Source organism: Palaemon carinicauda, chromosome 38, assembly GCF_036898095.1.
Source record: "Palaemon carinicauda isolate YSFRI2023 chromosome 38, ASM3689809v2, whole genome shotgun sequence".
Classification (NCBI taxonomy): Eukaryota; Metazoa; Arthropoda; class Malacostraca; order Decapoda; family Palaemonidae; genus Palaemon; species Palaemon carinicauda.
This window is the reverse complement of record NC_090762.1, coordinates 43626968-43644938: the sequence shown is the minus strand read 5'-3', so window position 1 is coordinate 43644938 and position 17971 is coordinate 43626968. Positions and strand designations below refer to the sequence as shown.

Here is a 17971-nt window from a genome sequence, read left to right as displayed (position 1 = left end):
TTTCAATTACGCAGAGATGGGTATCTCTTTAAATTGGATGAAACTTTACACCTCTCAAAAAAGGGAGATTTAAGGGTAATCCCTCTTCCCTTTGAGTGAATTTTTAATTCAGGCATGACTTTCCTACGGTTTTTTCTGCCCTTCCCCTGTAACCACAGATGCAGGTTTTTGGGGTTTTGGCCAGAATCTCAGAGTATTTAGTCTGTGGTCGGTAGCTACCTGGCAAGATGAATAGAATTCTTTTGCTACGTTAGGCTACCAACATAAGAGGCTAGGCCTCCCTAGGCCACTCCTGAAGGGTCTGTACGATATGACCCTTCTTCCTGTGACCTAGCCCTGTGTTAGTGGACCCTAGGCTGAGGAATAGAATTCTTCTAAAGCTTAGGGGACACTGGCACTACAACCCCGTTTCCTTACCATTAGAGGTGGTAGTGAGGGTGCTACCAACCTCTTAATCGTATTAATCTAACCCTAGGCTAAGGAATAGAATTCTTTAGCCACCTGGGATAGTTCTAATACAGGAACGGAGTTTGTTAGGTGGGGCAGGACAGGCTACGGCCGGCTCCTGCTGTACCTTTCACAGGACCCTCTTTTCCCTTCCCTTCTATCCCTTTATGTTGGCGAATCCCGGCAACCTTACTGTTGCCGGTGGGTTGCCGGGATCAACCAGACTCCCCCTCTTACAGTTGATAGCTGCCGGCCGGCAGTCTTAACATCTGTCGGCCGGCAGTAATGACAGATGTGAGCTGCCGGCCATATTAGTTGCCGGCCGGCAGTCATGGCTACTGCTGGCAGGCAACCAGGGCAGCTGCTGGCCATGTTGGCTGTAAGTGGGAAGTTCCTTCTGTTTACAAAGGTTCTTCTGTTCTTTCTTGAACTGCTAGCAACAGTGGCTACTGCCGGGGTGCTGCCTACCAGGCCGGCACAGAATGGTGCCTGCTCAACCGGCAGCACGCCGACTGTACTGATACTGCCGGCCAGCAGTACTGGCCAGCTGTGCCGGCCGGCAAGGTTTACACAGATCCTTGCCGGCGACAGTACTGTAGCTGGACGGAAGCTTGAATTTTATATTCTCCCCTTCCATTTGAACCTTCTTTCTGGAGAAGGTAGTAATAGTAGACTTTTACATCCCTTTTACTGTATATATATATACAGTATTAGGTAGCCTGTTCTCCATGCTATCTCTCTTTCTTTTAGCTAGCAGGCTAGATGTTCTAGCATAAGCTAGCTATGCCGACGACATGCTGGCTGAACTACAGTATATGTTTATACAGGTAGTTAGTATTTTTGAAGTATAGGATATACAGGTACTGCAAATAGAAAGCTTCTGTATATTTTATGCTAGTAGTGTTTTCCAATATATTTGAAAATCCTACCCAAATATTTGTGGAACCCAATCTCATATTGAAAGAATTTAATTCTTCAATATTCTGATTAGAAATCAGTCTTCAGATTACCCTGCAATATTAAAATTTTAAGGACTGGAGATTACACTCCTAACCCTTAAAGGGCAGAGCCCTTATCCTCGAGTCTCCATGATTATGAAACTCTATGTTTTAATTTTGTAAGGGGGGTCACAGCAAATAAGTTGGGTGGGATATATACAAATAAATGTCTTTCCTTTCCCCAGTCCAGTTGGCATCATGCCAGCTGGACCGTACAGTCAGTTGCTTACCAGAAAGGCAGCACATTGGCTGGATCATACTATATATAATTATACAGTAGCCAGTATATTGCAATATAGTGCATACTGCAAATAGAAAACTACAGTGTGATTATACAGTAACTATTTCTAGCATATCTTGGGTATCCTCATGTGAGCTTATGCTGCAGCCGCTCTTACATTGAAGGAATAGTGTTTCTTCGTTAAGCTGATTGAGAAATCAGTCTTCCGTACCCCACAGTATTTAGTATGAAAGGGACAGTGAAGTATACACTTCCCTATCCCTAGGGGTTAGAAAACCCCCTTTTTCTGTTGGAATTCCTTCGAAAAGGAAATTCCTATCATTTAATACTGAGGGGAGGTACCAGCATTTGCTTGCAAGAGATACACAAGTATGTGTCTCCTACTATCCCTTTATAGCCTGCTATTCTAAGCTATTCTGTTAAGATATGACCTTTGATATATTGGTTATCTGTGAGATAATCAATTGTATACTCATTTTGCTTTCCTTTTTTTACAGAAGGAACGCAAGATTTTATGTGTTGCAGTCTTCTGCAAAACTAAGAGTAAGTGTTTTTACGGACATAATGCATGCAGGTTTCATGCCCCCTGCAATATTATTTCCGAACACCTGCAATATTGGAACCCGCAGGCCTGCAAAGTATGTCGGGCCCTATTGTCCGAAGGTTTCAAGAATCCCAAGTCGGTAGAGACTAGGGATGCAGCTCGTTTCAAACTACGCAACTGGGTGAGAGGCTTTCAGAAAATCTCTCCGGGACCTTACCTGCCTAATGACAAGATGCGTAGGTTACTATTTCCAACAGCGGGTAAGGAAATAGTGGTACCCCAGACACAAGGTACATTTCCCGATGGCCAGATAACCTTCGGGAAGGAGGGCAAAAAGCGCCCACAGGAAGAAGGGGAGAATGTCGCGTTGGAATTGTCTTCGTCCCAACAGGCTCATGAGCCAACGACATCGCTATCTCCGCCTTCTATCCCTCTTTTAGATGGAATGAACCTGTTATGGGCCAGTCAAGAATCTAGTAGATATTTGTGCAAACAGATCACAAAGCAGGAAGAGAAATGCAAGGTAGAGCTTGGTAAAGCTCCACTTGTCGCTCCTAAAGGGTCGTACAAACGACTTGTAGATCAAGACCTTCCGACATGCTCCACAACCAATTCCTGGATGCTTGCGTAGCTAATGCCGATTTTAAACGGCAACCTCTACATCTCGGAGAAGATGGGTGCTGTTCCCTCGGACAAAATCCAGTTCTGGCCAAGCTTTGACACTTTCCCAAACTGTTTCATTAGACTGAAGGATGAACCAACATCAGGAAAAGGAACGGAATCAAAGGAGGTTATGATTCTCGACAATGATAAAGCACAGGCTATCCTATCAAGCAGCATAGAAAAGGCGGGTTACTCGGTGTCGAAGGTATCCACACCAGGTAATAAGCACTCTTCCTTTCTTGCTCCTGTTTCAATTTCATTCCCCTTTACAGAGAAGGCCTCATCCTTGAACAATGAAGATTGTTCGCTTAAGGATCTAACCCGAAAGGTTATTTTTCTGTTCGCTACAGCCTCAGGGGCTAGAGTTAGTGAAGTAGTGGCCCTTTCTAGGGATGAGGGCCACATTCAGTTCTCAGAAACAGGAGAACTGAATCTCTTCCCTGATCCATCCTTTCTCGCTAAGAATGAGCTACCCACTAAGAGGTGGGGTCCCTGGAGAATCTGCCCTCTGAAGGAAGATGTCTCTCTATGTCCTGTAGAGTGTCTAAAGGTCTATCTTCGTAGAACTTCAGACTTCAGGGGAGGACAGCTCTTTAAAGGAGAAACCTCTGGATCAAACTTATCCCTAAAACAACTGAGGGCGAAGCTAACCTACTTTATTAGTAGAACGGATCCTGACAGTACTCCTGCAGGTCATGATCCGAGAAAGATAGCTTCATCACTGAACTTCTTTCAGTATATGGACTTTGAGCGTCTTCGTTCATACATTGGATGGAAATCATCCAGAGTGTTTTACAAACACTATACGAAACAGGTACATGAACTGAAACACTATGTAGTGGCGGCAGGTAGTGTATTAAAACCTGCCCCCTAATTACTGTTATAAACAGTCATTGGTTTGGGATTTCAAATGTCCTCGCACATATACTGGGTGAGAATCATCCAGAGTGTTCTACAAACACTATGCTAAGCAAGTCCATGATCTGAAGCAGTATGTGGTGACGTCGGGTAGAGTACTTAACCCGCCGTCTAATTCTACGATGAACAGCTAATTGACTGGGACTGTCAATTAAAGGGAGAAGGGGTCATCCCTCTTAGGGTGTGACCTCCTTTGATTAAGTGTTACCATGGTGACACTAGATCTGTTCAAAATCCCAGTTGTGGAATTATACAGATAGCACTAGTGCCAGTGTACGTAGTACACAGTGCCGATAAAAGTAACCAGTAGAAGAATTATGAAGAGAATTTGTTTTTTAAATTTTCTTCAATCTGAGAGTGGCATTTATCATTTCTTGCTTTCCAAGAAAGAAAGATAATCTCTGTACAGGTTACATGTATACCTGTAGTTCCGTTATCATGCTACATTCGTTTTACTTACTAATAAACCTCTATTAGAATGTAATTGCGTCCTAACTCGCCCGACAATTGCATAATTAAAAGTCTAGAGTATATACTTTTATATATTTGTATGCTCACAAACAATGGATTTAAGAAACACTGTTAAGTATTTGGTCATTTTCACAAACTACGAGACGGTTTGTTCATCTGGTGTATTCTTATGTTTGTCCATACAATATATGCTTACCTTGAGACCCCTTTTTTTCTACTGTCTAGAATGACTCTTCCCTGTAGGGGGCAGGAAGCACTAACATCGGAGATGATTAGTAATAATGACGGATAACGGTAACGTCATTTGTTTCGATTGATCCAAATGATCATAGAAAGGTTGTCCCAAGGTTAAGGCACTGATGAAAATCCACAGATACATTAATGCTCTGGTATACTTCCATTAGGAGGACATGGCTTGAGCCCAAAATTCGGATTTTGAGCGAAGCGAAAAATCTATTTTTGGGCGAGATCGCAGTGTCGTCCTGATGGACCCACCCTTCTTTCTTGAAAGAAAAGATCTTCACCGTTCCCTCCCTGACGTACTGTATCTGTAGCACCACGCTCAATGCTACAAGGAATGTCCGCCATCTTGGGAATGGCGCTGGGGTGGTGGACAATAGTAGTACGGGAAAGGGGGTAACCTTGTTACGGCCCCCTTCTATTCTTTTGCCACGTCCCCATCGAAGCGTAAACGCTATTAGGGGTGCAGATTGCTATGTGACGTGTCAAGAATACGTCCTCTGATATTATGCGATATCCTTGAGAAAATTTTAAGGATATTCACTCCAGGAGATAGAATTCTGGAACCTGAAGGTTAATTCTCTGGGAATATCACTGTAGTATATAATATATCCCTTTTGAAGCTACCTTAGGAACTTCCATCAGGACGACATGGCGATCTCACCCAAAAATAGATTTTTCGCTTCGCTCAAAATCCGTTATATATATAATATATATATACATGTATATAAGTAAAAGCAATAACAATTACTGATAATACATAAAGAACTTTTTCATATATATTGTATATAAAATGAGAACATCTGCACCTACTCATGTATTAAAATAAGATAATTCTCAACTGCATTTTTCTCAGCATTTACAGAGTGAGCTATAAACCTACCTGAAGTATGGTTGTACTCGAGATAGCATGTTCTGTACTTCAACTGCTTGGCCAAGGACTTTTGTCCAAGTGGATCGGAGGCTGTCTACTCGTTCAGCCTCCTCTTGTGTTAAACCGAACTCATATTTCACCAGTAGGCCAAATGATTCCTGAATGAAAAGTAAATTATTCAAAACCAATGAAAATGGTCGAATTAATTCTCTCAGAAGACATTAAAAAATAATACTGTAAAAAATACTAAAAGAGCAAATTAGGGAATGTACAGTATTTAGCAGGTAACCTTACCCTAACCTTGTCTAGTCTAATTACATTACCTATTCCAAACTTAAGTAGTAGACAGCTTCAGACATTGATTTGTGAGATATTTGTCTGCAAAAATCCACAAAAACTAAGAAGTGAAACTTATAACAGATTCTCACTTCTTTCTTATCTCATTTGTATATATAGTTTTCAACAATCCCTTCATAGCTCACAGCTCTTTTTGTGAGGACCTACTTTTCCAGACATTTAAAAGAGTGTGAGAGAGTGGGCTCTGAAGATTATTTCAAATATGAAATAAACCTTCATCATCCATCCATCCATATACCAAAGGCACTTCTCCCAATTTTGGGGGTTAGCTGACATCAACAAATGAAACAAAAAAAAAAAGGGGACCTCTACTCTCTACGTTCCTCCAGCCTAACCAGGGACTCAACCGAGTTCAGCTGGTACTGCTAGGGTGGCACAGCCCACCCTCCCACATTATCCACCACAGATGAAGCTTCATAATGCTGAGTCCCCTACTGCTGCTACCTCCGCGGTCATCTAAGGCACCAGAGGAAGCAGCAGGACCTACCGGAACTGCGTCACAATCGCTCGCCATTCATTCTTATTTCTAGCACGCTCTCTTGCCTCTCTCACATCTATCCTTCTATCACCCAGAGCTTTCTTCACACCATCCATCCACCCAAACCTTGGCCTTCCTCTTGTACTTCTCCCATCAACTCTTGCATTCATCACCTTCTTTAGCAGACAGCCATTTTCCATTTTCTCAACATGGCCAAACCACCTCAACACATTCATATCCACTCTAGCCGCTAACTCATTTCTTACACCCGTTCTCTCCCTCATCACTTCGTTCCTAACCCTATCTACTCGAGACACACCAGCCATACTCCTTAGACACTTCATCTCAAACATATTCAATTTCTGTCTCTCCATCACTTTCATTCCCCACAACTCTGATCCATACATCACAGTTGGTACAATCACTTTCTCATATAGAACTCTCTTTACATTCATGCCCAACCCTCTATTATTTACTACTCCCTTAACTTCCCCCAACACTTTGCAACCTTCATTCACTCTCTGACGTACATCTGCTTCCACTCCACCATTTGCTGCAACAACAGACCCCAAGTACTTAAACTGATCCACCTCCTCAAGTAACTCTCCATTCAACATGGCATTCAACCTTGCACCACCTTCCCTTCTCGTACATCTCATAACCCACATTAACTATCAACTTCCTTCTCTCACACACACTTCCAAATTCTGTCACTAGTCGGTCAAGCTTCTCTTCTGTGTCTGCCACCAGTACAGTATCATCTGCAAACAACAACTGATTTACCTCCCATTCATGGTCATTCTCGCCTACCAGTTTTAATCCTCGGCCAAGCACTCGAGCATTCACCTCTCTCACCACTCCATCAACATACAAGTTAAACAACCACGGCGACATCACACATCCCTGTCTCAGCCTCACTCTCACCGGAAACCAATCACTCACTTCATTTCCTATTCTAACACATGCTTTACTACCTTTGTAGAAATTTTTCACTGCTTGCAACAAACTTCCACCAACTCCATATAACCTCATCACATTCCACATTGCTTCCCTATCAACTCTATCATATGCTTTCTCCAGATCCATAAACGCAACATACACCTCCTTACCTTTTTCTAAATATTTCTCGCATATCTGCCTAACTGTAAAAATCTGATTCATACAACCCCTACCTCTTCTAAACCCACCCTGTACTTCCAAGATTGCATTCTCTGTTTTATCCTTAATCCTATTAATTATATCCTTATAAAACAGTATAATTAACTTGCCATCTAACCTCTATTGGATCTATAGCATCATCCATGTCTAATTCCAGGTCCCTCGTCTTCCTGAGAATATCTATAGCACATTTGATGTCATCCAGGTCCTTCAGTGGTCGTTCAAGTCGGCGAGAAAGTTCATTGATCTGGGCAAAGAGACGCTCCATCTCCTTCATATGGGTGGTCTTAAGAGCTTCACCATATTTGTCCACCCAAAGTTTTGCTTCTGCTGCCAGAGCCTTCTTCAGGTTATCTGGAGGAGAAATGATTGTAACAGAGTATTTTTTGGGATCTGCCGACTTACAAGGAATTATAACAGAACTGAACATAATAGGTGATTTTAGCAGTAACAGAGTAGCAGGAGCTTTAATTGTAGGTGAGTGCAAACATGCGCTGACCACATATTACCAATAAAACATCTCTGTCACAGTCTTACACAAAATCTGTCACCAACAAAATTTTGTGTTTTTACCTAATATCTGCCCTCACTAGCTTAGGACTGAAAAAACATGAAACTTTGAAATCTCAATATCCTCTATAATTTTACTAGGTGAGTGCAAACACATACTGGCCACATGTATACCCATAAAACATCTCTCTGAAACAATCTAACACAAAATACGACACCGTCAAATTTAGGGGTATTTATTGCGCCTGTTTACCAAATCTGATATAATTATTAAGGATATAAAAGAAATTTGACTCTCCTGCTATTTTCAATGAAAATTGTCACAGGTACGTACCTGCGGGATATCCCCCCCACAAAAAATTGTTTTCATTTTGATCCTAAAATGTTTCAGGGAGTCACTTCAGAGGTATTTATTGTGTCTGTGCATGTTTATCAAATCTGGTATAACTATTAAGGGTGTATGAGGAATCTGCCTTTCACGATATTTTCAATAAAAGTGTCACAAATATGTATATGTGAGATATCCAAACAATTTTTATTTTTCCATTTTAGCCCTAAAATGTTTAAGGGAGTCACTTTAGAGGTATTTGTTTGTGTTTAAAAAATCTGGTATTATTATTAAGGTTATATGAGGAATTTGACTCTCCCAATATTTTCAATGAAAAGTGTCCTGCGGGATATCCCAAAATTCTTATATTAATTTTACTTTCTGAATAGGTATAAGGTTCCCTTTGAACAAATTCAAATTATAATATAGTAGTACCACAGTTTGTGAGTAATTTTGGCATCTTTTATGGAAAAACACAAATGGGACTAGAATGAAATCAGTCATGTGGTGTACAGGTAACCACACAGTGATTTTTACCCCATTTTCATGCTGTATCATTTTTAAAAAAAGGCAAAAGCAGTTTTCTCTAGATAGGTTCCTTGTCAAAACAGAAAATAAGAATGTAATATAAATAAAGGATTAAATTTAAAATGAACATAAGAGTGTAATAAAAAAATACAACTAAGTGTTCATAAAGCATAAAGTAAGTGATTCAGTTAGTGATAAAGAACATTGTTCAAGAGACTCCCGATATTTTACTAAAACTGCTTATGGAGGAGGAGGAGAAGGAGGAGGAGGAGGAGAATTGCAACATTAAAGACCTATGTATTGATTAAGTCATCATTTCCCAGGTATATATTTTTATATAGATCTAGGATGAGTTATCTTCAGCACTGTTCTACAACAAATTTTTGTATGCAAATGTATGTCTTGTGTACAAACAAAATACTCTCATTCAATCTCTTGACCGTTGTATGTTAAAACAGTTTCCTAGATTACAAAACACAATTCCTAAATGCAGTAAAGTTTCTGAAGTTTCTGTACCTCTTGAGTTTTGTGTTTCCTATAATTTATTTTTTTTTTGTCATGGAAATTAACAACAATGGTCTTACATGAAATTCTCTGTACATATGTTCTCAATTTCAATTAAGTATATTCCCCTACTCTAAAATAAAGTTAAAATAAACATTTATTTACAAATACATCTTGAGCTTAATCATAACGATCTAGAAAATATGTATAGCTGAAGTTTTGTATTCCATATAGCGCAACATTCTTGCATTTAGAATACTCTAAATATGCTTTTAATAATGAGCAATGATAACATTTCAACCTGAAATATCCCATAAATACTTTAATCTACTTAAGACACTGATATCTTAAATTCATCTCATTTCATTATGAAAAAAAGGTTAGTGTACAGAGAAGTTTGTTAAAATATCATTTAAGTGAATGGAGTATTTCATTACTATATACAGTTTGTGTGTACTCTGCATACATAAGGAGATTCAATAAACATATAAATTTTGTTAGGAAAAATATTCATATCCTGTACGGGTATATATAAATTTTGATACAAAATAACCATATAGAAATTCTTATATAAAAAACAACTTATAATGAATGTGTAAGCCATGATAACACATTAATTAAATCTGAAAATCTCCATTAGAGTTGAATGTTTCTTAATTACAGTACCTGTATTTACTAAGAATGCCCCAACCCGATATCGACTTGGCTCACTCCTAATCTTCTTGTCCATGTCAACGTAACTCTTGAGAAGTCTGTCATAATCTTGAAGTGTTGGTCCACTACCGATAAATTCCTTGATTGCCGTTTCTTTATCAAGTCTCCAAAGATGGTGGTATTTCTCCCAGGCAATAAAGGTGTTATGGATTTCCTATAAATAAAGTTTTGTCTTTGAAGGAAATGTTGGAAAAGAGAAGGATGACAGAAATTTCTGCACACTGATGAGTAATTTTAGTTCTACAATGTGATAGCCTTTTCTGTGACTGATTTCTTTCTATCAAATGATGTTGCATATCTCTTTATATGTAAGACCATTTGATCCAAATTAATTGTTTTATGCAAAATTTCACATGATAAATTTGAAAAATTTTATTTTTCCTAGTAATATAAACCTAAAGCTTTTTACTATGGAATATTTATTTTGGCGAAGCTGAAACCAGGCAATAAGCTTTTGTCAGGGTGTAACTACCCACAACTAGATAGAGGGGGAGGAGCAGGGTACGTTAGCCCCCAGTCACACGAGCACTAGCAGGAGGGTATAGAGCTCCAGGTTTGTAGTGCTAGGAAAAATACAAATTATTTCCAAATTTGTCATTTGTTCCGGCGCAAAATACAAACCTTCCTCTCTTTACTGTGGAGACTCGCCTTCAAGTAGGTGGAAGTCAGTTCATGACATAAAAAAGAGAACTAGTGGAATACCCAGATATCTAGGCAAAAAGTAAGCAATCAAGAATGAATTGGGTACTGGGCATTACCCCTTGAATTTATACTGGGCAAGGGGACCCTGTCAGAACCTCAAGTTTCCCTATTATCTTCTCTTTGAGTTCCCTGCCTCTCTCCACAGTGCTATGCAAGGAGTCCTAAATAAGAGCCGCAGTATATTTTCTAGGTAAGATATTTTTCCAAAGCTGAAGTAAAACTTTATAAACATTAGGAGAGAAAAATGACATTAAAACCATATAAGAAAACCTAAATTGGTGGCTGAGAAGGGGACATATACAGGGAAAGGAAATGCTTATGGTTTCTAAGAAAATGGAAAAAAAATTATTTCATTCATGAGAAAAAAACAAACAAAATTACAATAGTATCAAGATGCAGGTCTTCAAAACCAGATGGAGAGACATAGATATCTCCAGGCAGAACTTCTTAGGAATCAATCCTGTTAATCTACATATATATAGGTATAATCAAATACCAACATAACTATATATATCTGGGCTAAATTCAAATGTAATTTGAATGGTTTCTTTCATTAGGATCAAAGGGATTATAAGGCAAGGTTAAACATCTGACCTGTCTACATTCTCACCTTTACATCAGAAAGACAAAAAATATTATATAATACATTAAGAAAAGGCTTATTATCCTCAATGCTACACTCAATAGGAATGGCTAAATATCATGCATTATAGTAGCTTCCTAAAAGCCATGCTAAAGTCTACATAGGCTATTATAGTGCCTTAATGAATGCAACAGAGAGTACTTTGCTGTTGCCTGGGTGATCCAATGACCTCACCAAGCAACACCACTGCTACATTAAATGTCCAGACACTAAAGTTATCCACAGCCAACATTGACAGTTATAATCAACATAAAGTTACGAGCTGGTGGCATAAGAAAACTTCAAGCATAATGGAGACACTAATGTATTGTTTTTTTTTTTTTCTAAAGTGTCCACTGCACTAATATCCTAAGAATCCCCCACACTAAAAACTCTAAAACATCTGATCACAAGCTTAGAATCTCTACATCATGTTGTTTTTTTGTTTTTTTTTTTAAAGTGTCCACTGCACTAATATCCTAAGAATCCCCCACACTAAAAACTCTAAAACATCTGATCACAAGCTTAGAATCTCTACATCACGTTCCCTCAAGTTTCACTCATTGTCAGTACTGTACATAGGATCAACAAACACCTTTTACCTCACTTTTGAATCCCATTGTTGCAGTCCAGTATTCCACATGCCCCACAGGTTGAGGACATGTACAAATTAGGTTCCTCTACTATGTGACTGCAATTCTAGCTAGCATCTCCAAGCCCTAAAAGGAGTAGGGCGTGGTGCAAAAAAAAAAAGAATATATTGAGACAAGGTTACGGGACCAAAGTATAAAAAGTTAACGAAGACAAAGCTATATAAAGAAAAAAAAAACGAACGAACGACAGAGCGTCTCTTAAAATTTTCACACTCAACCGAGAAGCCTTGAACTCTGGGGGTGCCTGCTTTGATGTTCCTTCTCCTGCGTTGGCTTCGGCCTGAGCATGCATGAGATCACCGAAAATGGCGCTGGCCTTCTGGCAGATCATCACTTCGGTGATAGTTTCTCCAGCCATTTCCTTCTCCTTAATTCAAACAAGCAGCAGTCTCTCCATCTCATCGTCAATGTGGCTCCTCTTGCCGGAGAAAACTGTCACACTCTTAGCAGGTGTTGCTGCTTTGATGGCTTCCTTTTGCTTCAGGATCGTTCCTATCGTAGATGCATTTCATCCATATTCCTTCGCATCACACTTAACTGCATGCCAGCCTTGTATTTCTTGATTATTTCTATCTTCATCTCCATAGAATGCATCATCCCCTTCTTTCCCTGGACATCAGCAACTTTCTTGGGACCCAAGTCTAATAATGTAATGCAATATCACACACGATACAGTACAATAGTTACGAAAGAGAAATCACAAACACGAAGTCAATGCGTACGATACCGCTGCCAAAACGAAAAGTTATAGGAAACGCCAATGAGTAGATGCATGATGGGAATACAGTACACTAGATGCTGACCAATAGGAGAGCAGGATCTTATGGTGGTAATTAGCATCTGAGTGGGGAGATAACCAAGGGAGCGCAGGATGATGGTAGCAAGTTTATGGGCTAGCAGGGCGTGAATTATAAAATCCGTCTCGGACATGGTCGAGTTCTAGTACCATACCTCCTTTCGTTACCCGAAACATTTTTCGTGATGCGAGTTGTAAAATTCTTTGCATCTCGTTTCGCAGAGTGAGAATTTTTTAAGCTGATTCTTTCGTGTCAAGAGGTATGACTGTACAGCGAATCTCCTTAGCGATCGTTGTCGGACAAGAGACCGATCGCACACAACTACTTCCGAAAGGTAAGATTGAGATATACCTTCAATCTATTGCTGGACAGGTAATGTATGCATAAGTCCAACTACGAACCAGTAACACAGAATGTTGAGGTAGACGAACATACGGGTGTAATTGTTAGTTGTGTCCGGAACTCAAATGGAAAAGATTGATGAATGTTCGCAACCAAGACCTTCTCCTTCCTATTAATGATGAAAAAGTTTGTATTTCTTCGTTTCTGATCGGCAAAACTCCTATAAGTTTTGAATATTCCCTTCCCGGAAACAGATTTGTTTATGTGAAGTTTTCAGTCTAAGTATTTTTTAAAAACTAAGACCTCAATCAGGAAGTTAAGAAGGAACTGCCTGGGATGAGGGCAGAGTCTACTTGTGGGTGCTCCACTTATATCTGATTACGGGAAGGTAGAAGGGTAATACATAACCCGATTTCCCGAGAGGAATATAGCCATCAACACTAATGATTTATTAGAACAGAGTTCTAATTGTAAGATGGTCTATAGTCTTTGCCGGCAGAAAGATCGTTTGCTCGCATGTGCATTCCCATGTGAGGTCGAGCATGCTTAACTTCTTTACCTCCAGGTAAATGTTTGAAAACGAGTCTGTGCCCGCTTGTGGGAATAATGTATGTGCGATGAATCACAACATTATAGCCCAAGGATTTGATTGTCAACTAGCTGTAGTATTTTAAGATGTGAACGCATGCACCCACGAAAAAAACAAACCATACAGCTAGTGTAGCAATCATACCTCCATCGATTTGCCTGCCCGGCTTGTGGCGGGGCTTGCTAACATTCATAAACGTAATGAGAAGCTGACAACACTTGTCAGGCTGCCTTGTTAGCAGGGCTTGCTAACATTCATGAAAATAATGAGGGGCTGACAATGTTTGTCTGGCCGTCTCGTGGGCGGGGCTTACTATCAATCGTAAACATAACGATGAGCTGACAACATTTGTCTGGCCGCCTTGCTGGCGGGGTTTGCTATTGTTCGTAAACGTAAGCAAAAGCTAATACTGTCTGCTTGGGACTAAAGGCTTGAGATATTAACCTTTTAAGGTATGCCTCAGAAGCCCATTGTGTGAGTGCTCCAAAGAGCTCTCCCATTCTGTAGGGGAACAAAGCCCAAGAAAATAACCCGGGAGAATCATGTTTCCTGAAACTTGGCGTCTAATGAGAATTCGTACCCAGGGACACAATGACCACATCTGGCTGACTCAAGCAATGGACAGTAAACCATATTTGTGGCAATAACCCTGAGGTTTAATCTTTAAGAGAAGGCATGCATCATCGAAGGAGTTTGTTTCACCCTTTTTATGGAGCTTTAACGAATGCCTGTAGATGTTTAAAACTTCTCAGGGAAGGGAGTTTCCCATGAAAAAGTGGTTTTGCATGTAAGAGTTTTATGGCCAAGATCCCAAGAACAAAAACACTAGGTAGGTTTGCATAGGCTTCCCAGCAAACAAGCATTTGCTGGCCAGCACTGGCAAGAATCAGTGAATGCTATCTGACACAGGCAAGTGATGGCAAGCACTCACGAACACCAGTGAGAATCAGCGAACGCTATCAAAAAGAGCACTGAATCTTACCTATAAGGCTAGACCCAGTAAGTGTGCGCTACTGCTCACTTGTGGTAACAGTTAGCTGAGGCTCTGTGCGCTACCAAAGTATAGCACTAGAGGGAACGGCAAACTGAAGCTCTGTGCCCTACCAGAGTAGCGCACACTAGTGCTGTCGAGTAGGGTCTTGCAAACCTGCCATGGGTACTAAGTTGAACAACCAAGGGTACTTGCAGACCTTTGTCAGGCACAAGAGCTTGCCCACCCACCTCGCTGGAGCTCAATGGATGAGTACGTGACAATGCGCACGACCTTTCTGTGAAACTAAGGATCTTACGAAGTACTCCTGCTCACCCTATCCCAAAAATGGGGTGGAGAGTAGCCTTCTGTCATTCCCTCGGAAGGGAACAAAAAAGGCTGTGCTGGACTTGAAGACCAGCCATTTCTCCCTCGTTAGAGGTTGAAACCACGAAGCGCAAGTCCTGAAGGGCTTGGCCTCACAAAGCTCCATGAGCTTTGTTGTGCCCAAAGGCACAATGTGGCAATAACCCCAAAGAGTTAAGGCCTACAGACTCAATGAGAGAAAAGGCGGCCGGCAGTCGTCACCTTCTGCGGCAAAGATCCCAGAGGAAAATTGCAACGAGTCTTATTTTGTACCTTGAGGGTACAACAGCGATGATTACGAACGACAAACAGTCACTTAACTCATTCATCAACAAGCTCTGAAGTGCAAGGGTGGGACATGGACGAATCCAATTCCCGCTAGAGGAATCCCCTTAAGAAAGAAACCAGACAGGTGAAGGTAGTCTCTCCCGCAGACGGGAAAGGCAACCAACCTCTGTTGCTGCTGTCTACAACTCTCCCTGCAAGTGAGGAGATTGCTGGACAGTGACTGGTAGTGGGACTCTCCCCCGGAGGGGAAAGTTGCTCAATACAGTACCTGGTGAAGGTTACTCTCCCTTGAAAGGGTAAATATCCAACACCTCGAGGTAAACCTCCGGGCATCACTCTCTGCTTCCCATCAATGAGCCTAGCTCAAGTTGGAGGTCGACATCGAGTGTTACCTATGAAATGTAGCCGAAGCTCGCTTCTGGGTTCAGCCTGAAGGGATTACCTGACAAGTCACTCGGAGGAGTTCTTGTCAGCAACTGCTCACGCCCACCCGCCGAAGCAGAGCGAAAGTTGGGAAGAGCAGAAGCTGAGACCAAAGAACTCTTGCTACCTTGTCTTGCACTTGGAATTCATGAGCCCCAAGGAAGGCAGATCTAAAAAAAAAAAAAGACCTTTTTATTAAGATTTAGACCAATTGCTTTTAATCGTAAAACGGTTAAAATGTTTGGCGGAAGAAAGACTAAAGTACGTCTTTACTCTACCGAGCCGAATTAAAAAGTGACGGTTAGTTGCTAGTGCTGATATGAGCAGGGGGCTAACCTACCCCACTCCTCCCCCACTAACTGACAAAAAGCTTATCGGCTGGTTTCACCATTGCCGAAATAAATACTCCACAGTAAAGAGTGGATGGTTTGTATTTTTGCTCCAGAACAAATCTACGTTACATAAAATTATGATTAACACTTTGTGCGTTGACCAGTAAACGTTTTGTAAGGTGCGAGTATATTTCTCATGGAAATCAATCAGTATAAAAAGTTTAGAGCCTACCAGACTTTCTTATTTACATGAAAACTTTAAAGTACAAATAAGGAAAATACAGTATATTGCTGGAAATTGAAAAACACGAAAAGTAGATGAAAAATAATTCTTGAATACGACTTAATGATAAAAATATTGACCCTCTGATTCCATGAAAATATTAGCTTCTGTGTTTCCTGATTCACTTACGTTCCGAGTAGACTGGAAGGAATTTGGCATAAGTGTCATGACCTTGGACACATCTTTACTCTCAAAAACATTTTTGTAATAATTCTTCCTCATAGAAGGAACTTCCAGCACCGCTTCTCGAGTTTTCCATGATCTTTTCCGCTCAGAGGGGTCCTCAGCATCATCCTGGATGTCACCACCCTATACCAGAGATGATATCATATAATAATTTTTTTGTTATCCACTTTACATGAAAGAAGATGTCTACTTTGAAGATTAAAATTTAAACTACAATAGAATATAGACATTAGATACACTCCATATGTAAATATTTTTCTTTTTAATTTTCTTCAAGCTTAAAAAATATAAAATACATTGGAAAATAGAAGACACATTTCAATATGCCAACATTTTCTTCCACATTATTTGAGCTTTAAAAATGCAAGCAAAATTAAAGAGAAGAAAGACAGTTCAACAACTGAATTTGATCATATAATCTTAAGAAATAAATATGATAAAGAATTAGGTGATAAAATAAACATTAAAGAATCTCCAAGAAATGAAACATTAAATAGCTATGACAGGTGAAGACAGTATACAGTACTGTATAGTACTGTACAATGATTGGTAATCTAAGATAAGCTACAAGTTGTTAGAATCAGTCGCTTTTATGCAAGCACAAGACCTTGATTGTATAGGCAGCCTCTTGAAGAGTACAGCCAGACCTTAATCTTAGTGGGTTTGATATTTGTAATGCCAGTTTTACACAAGAGTTTGAATATTCATTTATATAATAATAATAGTCTCAACTTAACCTCTTTTACACAACTGGTATGCTGTTCTGTAATTGGTCTTACATATCACAGTTTTATTTCTTTCCAGGCAAGATGCATTCAAACTTACATAATTGTGAATGCACCTTGTGTAATAATGGCTTTTCTCTTTCCTATGTGGTATTATATATCTGTTAATACTTTCCTGTACTTGGTGTCCAACAACTATGAAAACTATCACTTTTATCTTTTCTCTCAAGTTAAAATACAAGACTTTTAAAATCTAATAAGGAAATTGGCTTTTGATATTGTAATTAAAGATGCAGCAATTGTTTGCAGTTTTTAAACATTTCTGGTGTGTGTGTGTGTGTGTGTATTACCTAACTTCCCCAAAAACGGTAAGACCTGACGATACCGGTTCGAGATAAGGGGTCTCAATGGGGCCCAATGGACAATGGAGGGGGTTGTAAGACATAAAAATTCAATTCTTGAATACATATTATCACATTCAATCAGGTAGCATTTTAAAATTTCAACAACTCAGTCAATTGGGGGTTAAAGAACCCCTTCGGAAATGCCCCTGTCTTGCAATCTGTTAGATATGAGTTTGAGCACAGCTTAAGTCCACTAACTGCTAATAGTGTCTGCAACCACACTGTCCTTGTGAACTAGGGATAGGGGAATTTGGGGAAACTTATAGGTCTACATGGTGATTCATCAGCAGCCATTGCCTGATCTTCCCTGATCCTA

The 17971-nt window shown here is 40.0% G+C and overlaps 1 protein-coding gene across 1 annotated transcript in view; it reads right to left on the bottom strand.

The window, feature by feature from the left end:
• Window positions 1–17971, bottom strand: part of LOC137630593 (dynein axonemal heavy chain 5-like) — a 429728-nt gene that overhangs the window by 379903 nt on the left and 31854 nt on the right. Inside the window, exons 7-10 of the mRNA XM_068362169.1 lie at window positions 16470–16649; window positions 9926–10127; window positions 7508–7743; window positions 5406–5554 (exon numbers count right to left, since the gene is read on the bottom strand). Of these exons, the coding sequence (XP_068218270.1) occupies window positions 5406–5554; window positions 7508–7743; window positions 9926–10127; window positions 16470–16649 (767 nt within the window). The remainder of the gene's footprint in view (window positions 1–5405; window positions 5555–7507; window positions 7744–9925; window positions 10128–16469; window positions 16650–17971) is intronic.